This window comes from Postia placenta, assembly GCF_002117355.1.
Source record: "Postia placenta MAD-698-R-SB12 unplaced genomic scaffold POSPLAscaffold_17, whole genome shotgun sequence".
NCBI lineage: Eukaryota > Fungi > Basidiomycota > Agaricomycetes > Polyporales > Adustoporiaceae > Rhodonia > Rhodonia placenta.
In genome coordinates, this window is record NW_020169848.1 from 405,882 (window position 1) to 421,227 (window position 15,346).

Here is a 15,346-nt window from a genome sequence, read left to right on the forward strand (position 1 = left end):
ATTAAATACTCTTTTGTGTCATTGTCTTGGAAACTGTACTTAATGTTACAAAGACTGTTACAAAGACACATAACAATAGAGCACAACATAGGGGAATTGGCAGTTGCTGATGGTGGTGGTGCTTGAGCCGAAGTGTGAAATTCAACTGCGACCATCCAGCATATGGGACACACAGAGCTTATTTTGGAGTGGTAAGCCTGTCGCATGGTGAGACCTTGCTCATGGTCCTGTAGACATAAAAGGCACAACGCGTGAACAACGGCCCACCCTGGACAAAACGAAAGGGCTTTGTAGCTTTCTCCGAGTCACATCTGGTCATGGGTGCGCATAGAGATAGCATACGTCCGGTCTATGAAGATTGCTTACCCACTAGCACCACTGCTCAAGTCAGCCCTATTAGTAGGAAGATTTCGCTAATGCACTGTGGCTATCTTCCAAGCATTGTTGTGATTAATTCCACATGTATTTTAATAAGCAGGGGCGGAGTGGTGTGCATAACTGATATGCAGCCCGGGCCGGTTAGCCAATGCTGAACATGTCATCAGGCCCCGCGGGGTGTAGGTGTGCATTGAAGCTTGATTGCACTTATTGATAGTCAGAAACTTCCTCATCACCAATATGATGCAAGTTGTAAGTGTTAAATTCCGGAATTTCCTTTGTTCTATCCCGGGGCGCCTAATTGACAAGATGAACTAAAACAATGAGTTATATGTGCCAAAGAGAATGGTCTACATCTCCCATCTCCCAAGTCTGAAGGTAACTCAATAATATTGGACTTCCCGAGCCATGAATTTATCACTTCATCATTCCAAGCAGCAGCACGAATGGGAGACCGGAACTATCACAGCGGTCGTGGATAGAAGCAGTGAGATTACGCATCCGATCAGTCTTTGTTCGAAAGAACCATGGGCGTTATCAAGTGCAGGACCAATACCGATGGGAGGCGGTAGCTTGCGTGTGTTTTGATTATGCAGGGTCCCGGCGTATATAAGAAGGGGATCTTAAGCCCTCCTCAGCTTTGTCAACCTTGGTTTGTGCTAACTGTGCGGCAAGATTGGAGAATGGTCGATTCTACTATCCTCCTATACTGTGCGCTTCTTGTCGCCGCTGCCTGGCTGCTGCGCATGCAGTCTAGCCAACGCAGTACCTATCGTACTTTAGGCAACGTACCGGGACCGTCGTCGCACTCTTGGCTGAAAGGTAGTTCGTTTCGACTCTATTTGAGGCATGATGTGACAATTGCCAGGCAATTTCATGAAGTTCTTCGACCGTCATGGGGGGACCTTTCAGCAAGATGTGGCACTCAACTACGGCCCAATCGTGCGACTCGAAGGTCGTTGCGGCGTACGTCTGACCATACATTTGTGCCTGATGTCACTAAACCATAGAATGTCCTTTTCAGCGGAAAATATTATATGTCTCGGATCCAAAGGCGTTGCATACAATGCTCATAAAAGAGGAGAATGTATATGAGGCGACTGACGCATTCTTCGCGTGAGTCGAGCTTCCCGCATAGAAATGAACAAAATTGATGAATCCCCCAGATCCCGAAGATTGATATTTGGAGAGTGCCTTCTAGCGACTGCCGGTATGTTTACACAATTGATGTTGTGATATAGTCACCCTGACTTCACATACCAAGGTGAACATCATCGAAGACAAAGGAAGATACTGAATCCTGTCTTCTCTGTCAGTCATATGCGACACATGCTGCCCATATTCTACAACATCATTTTCAAAGTATGCATTCTTGATCCTACGGTCTTCAAAGATGATCTTCATGCGCTCGTAATAGCTTCGGGAAGTAGTTCGTACCAAAGTGGAGGCGGGAAAGAGTGAGGTCGATGTGTTGGAATGGACCGGCCGCGCTGCGCTGGAGCTCATTGGACAAGGGGGCCTTGGATATTCGTTTGACCCACTGGCGACGGACACAGAGACGAGGAATGAATATGGCGATGCTCTCAAGGCCTTGAAGTTAGTGCGTCTCCATGATGCAGATCGCTTCCGCACTAACACGTTTGGTGTAACACCATTGCCAGTGCAAACCTCATGCAGGTCGAAATATTCATCCGGTATGCAGACGTGCTTATAGAACTGGGACCGCGGCGTTTCCGCCGATTTGTCACGGATATATTTCCACACCCGCACCTACAGCGCGTCAAGGATGTGATCGACACGATGGACGAGAAGTCTCGAGCGATATTCAGGGAGAAGGAGACTGCACTGGAGAATGGGGATAAAGCGGTATTACACCAAGTCGGCGAGGGGAAGGATATCATGAGTGTCTTTAGTACGTTTGTGCATAGTCAAGACTCGCTCGATGTACTGATTTACATCCAGTCAAAGCAAACAATGCGGCATCAGAACAAGACAGGCTTCCCGAGAATGAGCTGATTGCTCAGATGTCGTAAGTAATCTTCCAAGCTCGCATTAGCCAGGTCTCACTGGCGGATCAGTCTGTTACTTTCCGCCGCTACAGACACCACCTCGAACACGTTGAGTCGGATTCTTTACTTACTGGCAGAGCACAGAGAGCTTCAGAGCAAGCTGCGCGAAGAGATTCTGGAGTCTGATGCAGGGAGCGGTAATATCTCTTACGACGAGCTGAACAAGCTTCCCCTGTTGGATGCCGTCTGCAGGGAGACTTTGAGACGGTAAGCCATATCTATGACAGTGGTCCATACATGTCAGAAACTGACATCCCTCTGTAGGTATCCTCCGGTGACAAATCTGGTTCGGGCGTACGTGCAGGATCGCTTTCGTGTCTTTATAATTTTAATGTGCCGCTTAGACCTAGGAAGGATTCTGTACTTCCGCTGTCTGAACCGATCTGCGGTGTTGACGGGACAATGATGAAGGAAGTGGCTATCCCGAAGGGCACAGAACTCCTTATCGGTACGTTCGGGTGCAACGTCAACAAAGCGCTGTGGGGCGAGGATTCCCTCGAGTGGAAGCCCGAGCGCTGGCTCTCCCCTCTGCCTCGCGCTGTGACTGAGGCCTCGATCCCTGGTGTCTATTCCAATTTGTGAGTCGTGAAATGAATGAGATCCGAGGCTTACGCTAAATATCGTGAGATCAGGATGTCCTTCATGGGAGGCAAGCGTGCATGCATGTGAGCGGATCCTGTAAGCTGGACTTTCTTGGGATTGATGACGCATCCACGCAGCGGATTCAAGTTCTCAGAGATGGAAATGAGTGAGTTTTCCGGGCCTTTTCTACAATTAATCAAGCTTCATTGAACCTGCAGAGGTTGTTCTGTCTGTCATGCTGTCGAACTTCACCTTCGAGTTAACAGACAAACCGATTGAGTGGAATATCGGGGTTGTATGGTATCCGACAATCGGGAGGCACAGCGATCTACCTCAACTGCTTCTCAAGGTGGGGTTATATAAAGCCTGATCTCGCATACGTCCTGTTCATGACTTCCACGAACATCACTGTTGCGATGTGGAAAACACGAGTTGGTTGAAATGAGTTGATCCATGCCAATCCCCGACGTGTCTGCTGTAGGTTTATGTCTACGGTTATTCTAGGCTATGTGCTCAAGTTGCTTCAGTATCAGCTCGATAGCGGGGTTAAGTTCCACGTTTTGACATCCCTGATATGCTGGCCTAGGGACCCATATACTGATACAGTCAACCTCTTCAATCAGGGCTGGTCAGCAGTGGCAGCTCCTAGACTGTCAGCAACATAATGATGGCGACACGCACAGCGGCGTTGCTCGCGCCACCTTCAGATGCTAAGCAAGTTTTTCTGGACATGTCAAGGTTCCACTGTGGTAGTAGCTATGGCAGCGCTCCGCGCCGCACCGCGAATGTGCACGACGGACGGTTTCTGTGCTTGTTGCGCCCCCGCTGATCTAGCGAATTGGGATGATGCGGCACAGGGCTTCGTAGAGTCGTCACCTCAGACATTATCAACATTACCACAACGAGGCGTCTCAGCTTGTCGCATCATGTCCCGGACGTCTGAGAGCTTCCGTCAAACCTGAGCTAGAATCTGCACCTGGCAAGGGCCAGGGCCCCTCGGGATAAAATCCAGACTAGGATCGCGGGGCTTACACAAATATCATCGATCCGCCACCATCACGGTCAATTTGTGTTGTCCAGCGTACTCCCGATGTATGCAAATCTCAATATATGCACGATGATGTCGGGCAAGCAGGAACCGTATTGCGTCCAGATTCAGCAGATGCACTCCGGCCGGTCATATTTGATAATAATCTCAATCCAGGCGGCGCAGCGGATACAGATTCGACAGCGAAAAATCAGTACTTCTACGCTACAAAATACACTGATAGTGAAGCATACTCCTTTTTGCGGACCCGTTTTTCCCATGTAGAATACATGCACACATCCGAGAGATGTGGACTTGCAACTGAGGGCCCTTCTCCGCATATGACCGTGAAAAACCAATGGCAGCGCGGCGCCGAGCGATTATCGTGTCTTAGCGGGCTTGCGTTTCACTTCCTCGTCTTTACAGGCGTGAAGCATCACTTTGTTAGGATGACTGGGCGTCATCCCAGAGTGCCCTTTCGACCAATCATACGAGACAGCGTAGGCAAAGATCGTCCCGGTGCGGTTAAAGCACGTCGTAGCAATCGGCCCAGGAGCAGGATCAAAGGCTGAAGGAATGGGCTTGAAATCAGAGCGTTCAAAATAACAGAGTAAAGGAACTTACACTTGAGACGCGTGCGGGCATCCTTGTCCCAGTAGTTGATGGTTCCATCAGCCCCTAGCGCAACGAGCATCAGTTTGCCAAGTCGGTCGTTAGGGGGTAGAGCAGACCAACCGCATGTTGAGAATGTTCCGTGAACAGGATGGAATGAAATATCGTTGACAGCGTACACCAGAGATTGATCTTTCTGCGTTGGTGACTGGTCTCGTCGATGACATTTGAAAGAGAAGTTATTGCTGCAGATGATTGTCGTAAGCGTGCGCACATACCGCGGCGGTGTAGGTATAAACGTACCTGGAATTTTTGTCATCTACATATCTGTGAGACGGCATGATATCTTAGAAACTTGCACCAGAATCAGAAATAACGACGTACTGAATTGCAACGCGGCCTTCGACGCTGCCAACTGCAAACCCATCTGCTGCGGGGAAGCACGACACAACTCGTGTCTGCCACTTCAGGGGCGACGCCATTGTCTGCTTTCTACATTAGCTCAAATAAATGGAAGACAGTTGCACGAGGAACCTTAAATGCGGTAGTAGGATTTGAGAGGTTGAAAATTTGGATGTGGCGCTCGGCGGTTCCTACCACCATCAAGGGGTAGACTACATCTAGGGTATAACACCGCTCTGGCAATTGCACAGTCGAAACGGGATTCGGAGTGCGCAGATCCCAGTACTGTTGTGTCGCGTAAGAATTCCAGATTCCAGGGACAGGACGGGGGGTCAGTTGCCATTCACCTTTAACGTCTTATCCCAACTGCCGGTCACGAGGACGCCCCCTTGTGGAGACTCAATCCAACGAACGCATTTGATGGGAGCATCGTGCTGTGCCACTTGGGTTGATTGCCCAGTTGTAATGTCGAACATGCGACCAGCATTGTCTGCGCCGCCCGACAAGATCTTTGTTCCGTCCTTAACGCGACGTCAGACTCCGACTCAGAGGAGAGGGAGGACCCGTACTTTGTTCCAGCAGACACTTAGCACAGGCCCTTGATGTGCGTACATCGCCTTGCCTTGTGTCTGACCATTCTGGCCCACCTCGTATATCCGGACCTGTGGCGAATAAAGCAACCGACGCGTTTAGGTTAGGCGGCTTCCCTAGTCCAGTAATGTAAAACCGACGTTATTATCCCAGCTCGCCACCGCAAGATAGTCTGCTTGTGACGAAAACGAGAGGGACGAGATAGAATCGGTTGGGGGGTCCGCAACCTCGATATCCTTGTCCGCGGCCGCGGCCGTGTTGGCTGTAGTGGACGACGATGCAGCTCCAAAAAACGACATCTTCTGAATGATAGCTAGTGATACCGTGTCGGTCAGGGTGTGAAAGTTGCGACAAGGATATTTCACGTACGTTCAACTCCCAGTTGACTTGAGCCACGAGCGGTTCCGAGTAAGTTGAGCGACCACAACGAGCGCTCTACGATGCGCGACTGCCATTGGGATCACGTGCGCTTACGCGTGGCATCGACGCGACACAATTTCTAGCGCGCCCTCCGCACATTACCGTCTTCGAGCACGTCTCGTCTTTCCCTACTCATTCTGCGGATCCCGACGGTCTGGGCACGTCTTGGAGCGCTCTTCTATCTCTCCACAAACTGCTTCATCTAAGGCTATCTAATATCACGCATATACCTCTGGCGTTCAAGTGCCACAACACGCAAGTGCGTAAACGGGCTACACTAACTGTACACGTTTCCAAACCTCCATTTCAGTGCCTGTAGAGACAGCCTTATATGATCTTCTCGGTGTACATCCCGAGGCCAGCGAAGGTGAGTAGCTAAATGTGTTTGCCTTGTCTCAACGCCCAACAATCGCCATTGTCTCCAGACGATATTAAGAAAGCGTACCGGAAAAAGGTGCATTCACTGTGCCTGACGCATATGCTGTACCCAACTCATACAACTATCACGTAGGCCAGGGAGCACCACCCAGTACGTTTCTACAGTCTGCCTCCGGGAAGGATTGTTGACGATGGGGACTGACATTGCAGGACAAGGTCTGACCTTTGTGAGGATGCATTTGGCGTACTTTGCTGATGGCTATGATAGAATCCTGATGATCCTTTGGCGGGACAGAGATTTCAGGAGATGGCCGCTGCGTGCGTGATCTGCGAGCTGGTCTGTCTTCAGTTGTCTTTACGCTCTCGCTGTCCTTCAGGTACGAGATTCTCAGCTCAGCGGAAACACGAGAAATCTACGACCAATTTGGCGCGGACGGCCTGTCTAAAGGTGGCCCGCATGGACCCGGAATGAACCCGGAAGACGTCTTTTCAGAGCTATTCAGCCAAATGAATTTCGGCTTTGACTTCGGCCCTGGTTCGCGGAGACGAACAAGAGGCGAGGACTCCGTCATTCCGTACGATGTGTCACTAGAGGACCTCTACAACGGCAAGACGGTGAAGCTGAACATGGAGAAGGAGGTTCTGTGCGGCGTGTGCAAAGGGTAAGTTAATGCCTCATAGGCCGCTCTTGACCGTTCATGGGAGCCAAATGTCCAGGACAGGCGCAAAGGGCTCAGCAAAGCCGAAAAAATGTGTGAAGTGCGAGGGCAAGGGCTGGACAATGGTCTACAGCCAAGTCGGTTGGTCCTCCTATCTCCGCGAACAGCCTCTCAACTTCCATCATAGATTGGACCTTCTCGCGTGGGCACATCACGGGCAATGTGCACAGACTGCGAAGGCCACGGCGAGAAGTTGCGGGAAAAAGACCAGTACAGAGCTCCCATCTCATGTCCTTGATTGATAGCCTGATTGGATGACAGATGCAAGAAGTGCAAGGGTCGAAAGACAGTCAAGGAGAAGACACGACAAGAGATTTTCATCGAGCGCGGTATGACAGATCGTCAAAAAATCGTCCTGGCAGGGGCCGGCGATGAAGAGGTACCTGATCATCTTGTGATATCCCCAATGATCAACTTTCTTATGCCGCCACTAGCCAGGTGTCCCCGCCGGCGATGTGGTTTTCGTTCTGCGTACCCGTAAACATGATTTGTTCGAACGGGCAGGCAACGACCTCCTGACGACCGTGCATATCACCCTGTCTGAGGCGCTCTTGGGCTTCTCACGGATCCTGCTGACACATCTAGACGGCCGTGGCATCCATGTATCGAGCCCACCGGGGAAGGCCGTCCAACCTGGGGGCACCATCGTCCTGCGCGGCGAGGGCATGCCCGTCCACAAGAACTCGGGCCACAAGGGCAACCTTTACGTCATACTTGAGATTGATATGCCCGACGAGGATTGGCTCCGTTCCGTCGATAGGGCGGTACGTCCCTCTGCTCCCTCTGAACTGCTTGAATCTCATCCTCACTCTGCATACACTGTACACGTTAGGCGCTGGAACGGCTCCTTCCGCCAAAGAAGCTCGAGATGGACCCGCGGCCAGAGACCATAGACGAGGTGCCATACGAGGAAACGGACATGGCGGACGTGCGTGCCCCGCCCTTCTCCGCTGGGTCGCCCTTCTTTGACCACTCCGGTTTTGGTTTTGGCCAGCAGTTCGGCGAGGGCGATGAGAGGGACTGGGTCGATGAGGACGATGAGGACGAGGAGGACGGTGCGTGGGGCGCGCAGCCTGAGTGCTCGCACCAGTAATCTGCGCCTGGTTCCCTCGGGATCGCTCCTACGCCATGGATGGGATCTTTCGTGCATGTCCGTGCTATGTCATCTACCACTTACTATACAGCGACACCCCTGCTTATTGTCGTGCATTCTCCACTCTGCATAATCTTGGATCATAGACTCTGATTCGGCGCTTGATACAGACATCATATCCTACGTACGATCTACTTCCATTGAGACTGCGTCGCAACGGTGGCAGAGCCTAACTGGGGACATTTCTCCTTCGAGCTTTAGCTTCACTTTCTGACGCCCGCTAGGCACGTCGCGTTGCTGTGTATGAAAGAGCGTCGTAACGCCACTCCTTGGACATCGTACCACTATTCGCTGTGCATATATGAGTACGCTTGCAGTATGGACGTTACTGGGGCCGACGTCTTTCCCGTCCACTCACCATGTCCCATGCATATGATTCGCTTACATCTGAGAGCGGGGAAACAACTTCCTTGTTTTCCGGAATGTTATCTCAGCCTCGAGCGGGCCTCTTGGGTATGCTTGGCGGACTGATGATTCTTGCAATCCCAGATCGCCGGGGCGTCCTCAGGTTCACGTCTGATGCTTCCGCCGGCTAGGTCCAGTACTTGGTTGTACGTATGATCTAGTGCGCCGCTCAATGCCCACTAGCGTACGTGTGGTACAGCATCAGACAGCATCCCGTGTGAGACCCTGCTGCGCCCATAGATCAACAAATGCGGCGCAGGCTCGCCCTGAATATGCGTCCAGTGTGCTGCCCATATGTATGATTCAACGGGCTATAGGTGCGCCGCTCATATACGATGCTTACGTGAATGGATCATTGACTTGTGTGATGTGGCAGTAAGGCTTACAGGGCTTGTTGCGGCTGTGTACGCACAACGATCGGACTCTTCACTGAGTTCGAACTAGCCTGAACTAGCCCGTGTTTTCCGACGGAGCAATCGCTCGTCATCCTGCAGTGTCCTCGGACGCCGATACATGTGCGCTGAGTTGACTGCAAATCCGACAAATGTGGTTCCTTCATGATGCATCAGTGATTTGGTGGCGTACAAAGTCTGAACAGCTGTGTGTTGCACGTTTGACGAGGTGTGAGCTCGACACTAGAGCGAATCGCATCAGAATACTATTCCCGCGTTCAGCGCTTTTGGTGCGTTGCCCCTGTCGATCCTGGCTCAGTACACGCTGATTTGGAATTTCGAAAGACTGTGATTGTTTTGACAAGCACGGTGAGCGGATCACCAGGTACCCGCATGCAGCTGCGTATGATCAACGGGGTATACCTTCCCGAATCTGCGGTACAGCATTGGATGACACTGGGCAGTGGTCTCAGTACGTATTTTGTATGTCGTCGCCATGGAAATAATTGAGTGAACCCTGATACTTTACTAGGCAGGAGGCTAAACGTCGGAGTGGCCGGAGCAGGCGAGTGCGCGTCGGCCGCGGAGTGGCAAAGAGCCAGTCCGATCAACGATCGAGATCTCTCCAGGCCCCATGAATCAGGCGAGATCACGTGTGTCATTTATTATAGTGGTCTGACTTTCAGCTGCATAAAAGAGCCTCTGCGCTCCTCGCCATCGTCTTTCTCCCATCGCCGTTGCTGTCGCCGTCGTCGCTGCTGTCGACGCCCCTATACCCGTCTATCTCACTGTCCATCTCAGGTGACTCGTGGCCATGGATCTCGTCCTCAATATCTGTGACGACCTCATTCTTGACAAGGTCTGGGCAATCGTCCTGCCCGCCTCTGCTTTCGCCTCTTCCTCGAGTGCGGCGTACCTTCAGTCTGCATTGAACGGGAGCACATCACATCTACCCATCATTTCTTCGGACGCCAGTAAATGGTCACAACTAATCTCATACATCCCTCATCCTCCTATTTCTGTGGGAGCACTCTCGCCTCTCGCATCGTCGACATTCGGCTCTGCTTGGCCGCGGGACTACGTACCTCGACAACTCATCTCGCTCCTCGTCCTCACACTTATCGGCATCCACATCCTCTACTTTACGTTCGCCTGGTTGTCATATAAATTCATATTCAACCACGAGATGATGAAGCACCCCCGATTTATCAAGGACCAGGTCAAGCTCGAGATCAAGCACAGCTTGAGGTCATTCCCCTGGATGACTCTCTTCACGTTGCCGTGGTTCCAAGGAGAGGTCATGGGTTACTCGAAGCTCTACGACGACGTGAACGAGTATGGCTGGGGCTACTTCGTGTTTTCCATAGTATGGTGCGTTCCCGCGTTCCCAGCTCATCTCACTCGATGATACCGGTGCTGATTATTATTGTCCCATATCAGGTTCTTGATGTTCACAGATGTTTCCATATACTGGGTTCACCGGTGGGAGCACAATCCGCGCTGGTACAAATGGCTGCACAAGCCCCACCACAAGTGGATTGGTGAGTATTTTCCCGCCGGTATGGGAAACTGCGCAATGCGGTATTGACTCCGACCCTCGTTGCAGTACCCACCCCATTCGCCTCGCACGCGTTCCACCCCCTCGATGGTTACTTGCAGTCTGTCCCGTACCATCTCTTCATTTTCCTCTTCCCGCTGCATCGCAAGCTCTACCTCGGCCTGTTCGTCTTTGTGAATTTCTGGGCCATCTTCGTGAGTCTCAGACCCTGTTCTCGAGATGACCCTCAGCCTAACCGTGCACGCGACAGATTCATGACTCTGACATGATTACCGGGCACCCGCTTGAAAAGTTCATCAACGGGCCTGCACACCACACGCTTCACCACCTCTACTTCACGGTCAACTACGGCCAGTACTTCACCTGGGCAGACCGCATGGGCAACTCGTACCGGCAGCCGGCATCCGAGCTCGACCCGATCCACGAAGTCAAGGCCGCCGAGGCGAAGAACCAAAAGGCGGCACTTGGGAAGGATCTCTGAGTGTCTGTGCCGCGGTGTAATCTATTACTATTAGTGTTGCTATTTGTTTTCGCGGCGGGCGTGGGAGGCGTTGAGGGGCCGTTCTCATCACCTATTACTTATGCTGTATTCTCCCGTCCATTAATTTCCCGGTGCTATCGTCTAAACCACTCACCCCCATTATCGCTGCTCTCGTACCGGACGCATTGCGCAAGACAGATTCACTTTGCATCATAACGTGTGACTAAGGGACTATCTCGTGCATGTTCGACTCCAAGAAATGTCCGCGTGTATTATACAAGTGATTGCATTACAAAAAGTGAGCTTGAATGTGATACAGAGGCGTACACATACTTTGTCGAGAGTATCCGAAGTACTACCGCTTCTCCTTGACGTAGAAGTGTAAGACGAGGTAGCTGGAAACAGTGAACGTGCCGAAGAAGATTCCCAACAGTGAGATGTTCGGCCACCAGAACGACTATAAATACTACGTCAGCAAGCATACGCCCCATAGTTAGCATACCTCGCTTACCTGAGCTTTTAACCCGAAAGTGGAGAGGATTGCAGCGGCCGGAACGTCGATGTCGACACCATACTATTGGCATGTCACGCGTCAGCTTCGACAAGATGGTCGTCAGTGGCGCACCTTATTTTCCTTCAACTGCAAGTATCGGAGCTCGTTGACAGATAGCGCCTCAAATGCAGCGTGGAAGAACGAGACAAGGTTTAACCACTCCCAAGTTGTGCCGAGGGTCTGGCGGTTGATCAGCAGGCCGGCGAAGAGCAGGCTGCAACGAAGAACTCGTCAACATGGTATTTCCGCAGCTCATCGGTGAAGACACACTTGAATAGCATGATCAGGGTCCCGATAAGGCTAGCTACGCTTGTGCTGGCGAACGCGATTGAGAGGAGGAGGATCACGCTGGCCGTCGTGAGATTGAACAGCACAAGAGTGAGTATGAATTTCCAAAATGCCGGAGCGGTGGGAACTAGGCCAACGAGGCCGTACACAATCGCGCCGTAGATGAGAGGAGGGATTACACGCAGAGGAGCGATGTCGAAGAGAATCTACAGCGGCATCAGCTGAAGTGACAACTAGTGCATGAAGCATCCTTACCTTCGAGGCAAAGTAAGTGAACGGCGAGTAATATCCATTCGATCTGCGAACATCTCAACGAACTATTCGACAGCGTGGTGGACGCCGACAGTACCTTTCGCGCATGAAGAGTATCCTTTCATTTGCGAATAAGCTGAGACTTGATAGGCTAGAGAAGCCAAAGAGTGCAAGCGTGAAGAAGAAAACACCTGGATATGAGGAGTGCGTGTCAAAACTGAAACACATCGGCAATAATACAACTCACCCAATCTGTTCTGGAATCCAGCAATATCATTGCTGTGAAGCCAGTGTAAGGGTTAGTCTCGTCTTCGATAACTGCTGACTAGGAACGTACGTGACGTTGTGGTAGAAGAATCCACAGATCACTGGATGGGCAAAACACATCAGTACTGGAATGGCGAGAGGAGTCAGGCTACACCAACATGCAACGGCGACCGCAGACGAGTAGTGGGTGATGAGTAAGGCAGGGTCCCGGTACAAGTTCTTGAAGGCCCTACCACTGAGGATGCGGAACTGAGTGCCCCAGCCAGCGCGCTTGCGACCACGCGTAACCGAGTTCTCTACTGCAACATCTGGCAGATCTGCTGTGCGTGAGACCTCTTCTAGATCCTGCTTCAAGGCGGCGTAAATAGCGCTATTGCCAAAAATATCCACCAACGCTTGTAGCCGAGGCGGAAGCGGTGTGTCCCCTGGGTGCGAAGAGGGCGTGATGGACTGCAGTAACTGCGAGGTCTTACGCTTGACGTATCCAGTCGCAGAGCCGGCGACAGAGGACGCGCGGGGCTGAAGCTCGGTCTCGTCTGCGACAGTAGACGACGAACGGTCGTGCGAACGACCAGAGACAGACGAAGGCGCTGCACCCTGATCGAAGGCACGCTCCTCATCGCGAAGGTTATCATCGTCAGACGTCGACAGCTCCGCCGCCGGGCTTTCGAGCGACCGAGGCTCCATACCAGCGTGCATTGTGAGGTCGACTGTTGAATCGGTGAGTTCGGAGATCACGGCAAGAACGTGGCATAGTTGGCGTACTCAAGAAATCAGCCAGGTTGAAGCCTGGGGGGCACGGGTGGCTAATGTCTACCAAGTATTCATGACACTTCGCTGCTTCGCCTGAGTACACGAGCTTGCCCTGGGCGAGGACGATTAGCTGATCGAAAAGAGAGACGATGTTGCTGCGCGGCTGATGGATAGTAAAGACGACTGTGCGGTTGTAGTCGCGCGCAAGGGTCACCAAACTCTCGACAACGCTGAGAGCATTAAATGCGTCGAGACCTGGAGCAAGTATGAATATGGACCTTCGTAATGAATAATAAAGACCAACCGCTTGTGGGCTCGTCCAGGAAGAGGATCGAGGGGCTTGTCACCAGTTCACAAGCTATGGACACACGGCGCTTCTCACCACCAGAGATGGATCGCCGCCCTTTTGACTCTTGTCAATACGAATACAACGGTTGACCAGTCGACATACCCGCAGAACCAATCCTCGAATCCTTGATTCCAAGGATACCCAGTTCGTTCATTGTCTCTAGCGTCCTATACTTCTTCGCCTCGAGGCTCATCTCGCGTGGCAGCCTAAGCAGCGCTGAATACAGCACGGTCTCATAGACAGTCAATGTGCTCATCAGCGTGTCTTCCTGATCAACAAATCCGACGACCTTCTTGAAGTCCGTGTCTGAAACCTCGCGCCCGTTGACCAGCATGTGCCCGCTCACCAGCCCGCGCTTGTTCTTGCGCGCGAGGATGTCCAGGAACGTCGACTTGCCTGCCCCCGACGCGCCCATGATCGCCAACAGCTGTCCCGGCTTCGCGGAGCCGGAAATACCCTCGAGGATCGCGCGCCCGCCTAGGCTATACGCGATATCGGAGAAGTGCAGAGACGCGGGGACGTGTTCCGACATGAGTTTCGCCGTCTCCGTCTCGGGCAGGCGGATCTTGCCAAAGTCACCGCTGCGCGTGCGCCCAGCGTACCACAGCACAGCGAGGCCGGAGAGTACAATGAGGCCGATGCCAGCGACGCTCAGCGCGATCCAATTGCTGTTGTCTGGCTTTGGGGGTGGCTGCAGGGAGTCATCATGAAGGGACCTTGTGTGCTGGTCTTACGTTAGCACTCACCACATAACCCGGTACCTGAGAGTAGTGCAGGCACTCGCCGCCGTTGCACTCGAGAGTGATATAGCCATCGCCGAATATCGTGTCTATGAGCTCGTTCATAGCAGGTTCTTCAAATTTACATCCACCTCCTGGTTTGCAGGTGAAAGACGCAGGTCCCCGGATCTCATCCTTCAGGAAGTCCGAGATATCTGCACGAATGTCATCGACCGAAACAAGCTGCGATTCCGTCTAGACGTACCTATACTGCCGTTCTCCCCACAAATAAAGCGGCCTGGCACACACTTGCACTGAATGTGCTCGCAATCATAACGAGTTGCGTTGATACCGGCAGCAGGGTCCGCGCCCGAAGTGCAAGTGTCGAGCGAGCAATAAAAAGACTCCTCCTGGGCAGTCCAGAACTGAAACTGGCACGTGTCGGTCTGCTTGTTGCAACTGAAGGTCACCTCAGGCGGGCGGTCCGGAAGCATATCGAGGATCTTCCGGTCTATGAAAACTCAGCTATGCTCTCTTGCGGTGGGCGAGACGAGCGACTCACTGGTGACCTTGCACATCTGATGGTTCTCGAAGACTGTCAGGCCCCCTTTGTAGCATGTCATGTTGTTGATCTCCTCCCCGTCCTCCAGTGGCTTGCCAGCCAAAGGGAATCCGCGGCATGCATCGTCGGTCTCGCATACTGTACCGGAATGAGCTGGAGAAGCCTGAACGTTGTGGCTCCGTACCATTACAATTGACACCGCCCCAGCCGTCCTCGCAGTCGCACTTCTGCCCTGGTTCCCGTTGTCGGCGCTTCTCTCCGTCCGCGAGCGAATCACACTCTGAACGAAACTTAGCACGAATTCGCAGACACACCGAAACGACGCACGTGGAGTGAGACAATCTATCCCTGCCCACCCCGGTGGGCATTTACACTGTCCATCGTAAGTAGAGCAGTCGCCAAAGTGTCCACAGCTGAACGCGTCGAGCTGACAGTT

General features: G+C 52.3%; 5 protein-coding genes across 5 annotated transcripts; 3 read left to right on the plus strand and 2 right to left on the minus strand.

The window, feature by feature from the left end:
• Positions 1-1,061: 1,061 nt before the first annotated feature.
• Positions 1,062-3,399, plus strand: POSPLADRAFT_1049881 (hypothetical protein; the record flags this gene model as incomplete). Its single annotated transcript, XM_024479863.1, has 14 exons — positions 1,062-1,200; positions 1,247-1,344; positions 1,403-1,494; positions 1,545-1,588; positions 1,643-1,740; positions 1,796-1,974; positions 2,040-2,290; positions 2,341-2,407; positions 2,457-2,654; positions 2,712-2,741; positions 2,792-3,025; positions 3,080-3,112; positions 3,167-3,195; positions 3,248-3,399. The coding sequence occupies 14 exons, from the start codon at positions 1,062-1,064 to the stop codon at positions 3,397-3,399; spliced, it is 1,644 nt and encodes a 547-aa protein (XP_024334449.1).
• Positions 3,400-4,210: 811 nt separating this feature from the next.
• POSPLADRAFT_1174191 (hypothetical protein) lies at positions 4,211-5,960 on the minus strand (the record flags this gene model as incomplete). The annotated part of the gene is made up of 9 exons (XM_024488280.1): positions 4,211-4,624; positions 4,681-4,734; positions 4,792-4,913; positions 4,972-4,995; positions 5,053-5,153; positions 5,203-5,355; positions 5,418-5,591; positions 5,640-5,732; positions 5,802-5,960. The coding sequence occupies 9 exons, from the start codon at positions 5,958-5,960 to the stop codon at positions 4,437-4,439; spliced, it is 1,068 nt and encodes a 355-aa protein (XP_024334450.1). The 3' UTR covers positions 4,211-4,436.
• Positions 5,961-6,229: 269 nt separating this feature from the next.
• Positions 6,230-8,399, plus strand: POSPLADRAFT_1041586 (hypothetical protein; the record flags this gene model as incomplete). Its single annotated transcript, XM_024477937.1, has 11 exons — positions 6,230-6,340; positions 6,394-6,448; positions 6,507-6,535; positions 6,593-6,610; positions 6,728-6,777; positions 6,837-7,121; positions 7,177-7,255; positions 7,306-7,388; positions 7,440-7,557; positions 7,613-7,942; positions 8,011-8,399. Coding segments are annotated over 10 exons (1,308 nt in total), but the record flags the coding sequence as incomplete, so codon positions are not given.
• A 1,471-nt stretch (positions 8,400-9,870) lies between these two features.
• On the plus strand, positions 9,871-11,373 carry POSPLADRAFT_1185636 (hypothetical protein). Its single transcript, XM_024489164.1, has 4 exons — positions 9,871-10,499; positions 10,569-10,669; positions 10,735-10,880; positions 10,937-11,373. Exons 1-4 carry the CDS (start codon positions 9,943-9,945, stop codon positions 11,165-11,167), a joined length of 1,035 nt encoding a protein of 344 aa, XP_024334452.1. The 5' UTR covers positions 9,871-9,942; the 3' UTR covers positions 11,168-11,373.
• A 19-nt stretch (positions 11,374-11,392) lies between these two features.
• POSPLADRAFT_1185639 (hypothetical protein) lies at positions 11,393-15,278 on the minus strand (the record flags this gene model as incomplete). The annotated part of the gene is made up of 16 exons (XM_024489165.1): positions 11,393-11,624; positions 11,679-11,741; positions 11,793-11,934; positions 11,991-12,214; positions 12,264-12,306; positions 12,358-12,451; positions 12,508-12,539; positions 12,598-12,628; positions 12,686-13,237; positions 13,293-13,535; positions 13,585-13,683; positions 13,732-14,320; positions 14,376-14,563; positions 14,614-14,859; positions 14,911-15,048; positions 15,095-15,278. The coding sequence occupies 16 exons, from the start codon at positions 15,276-15,278 to the stop codon at positions 11,523-11,525; spliced, it is 2,970 nt and encodes a 989-aa protein (XP_024334453.1). The 3' UTR covers positions 11,393-11,522.
• Positions 15,279-15,346: the final 68 nt, after the last annotated feature.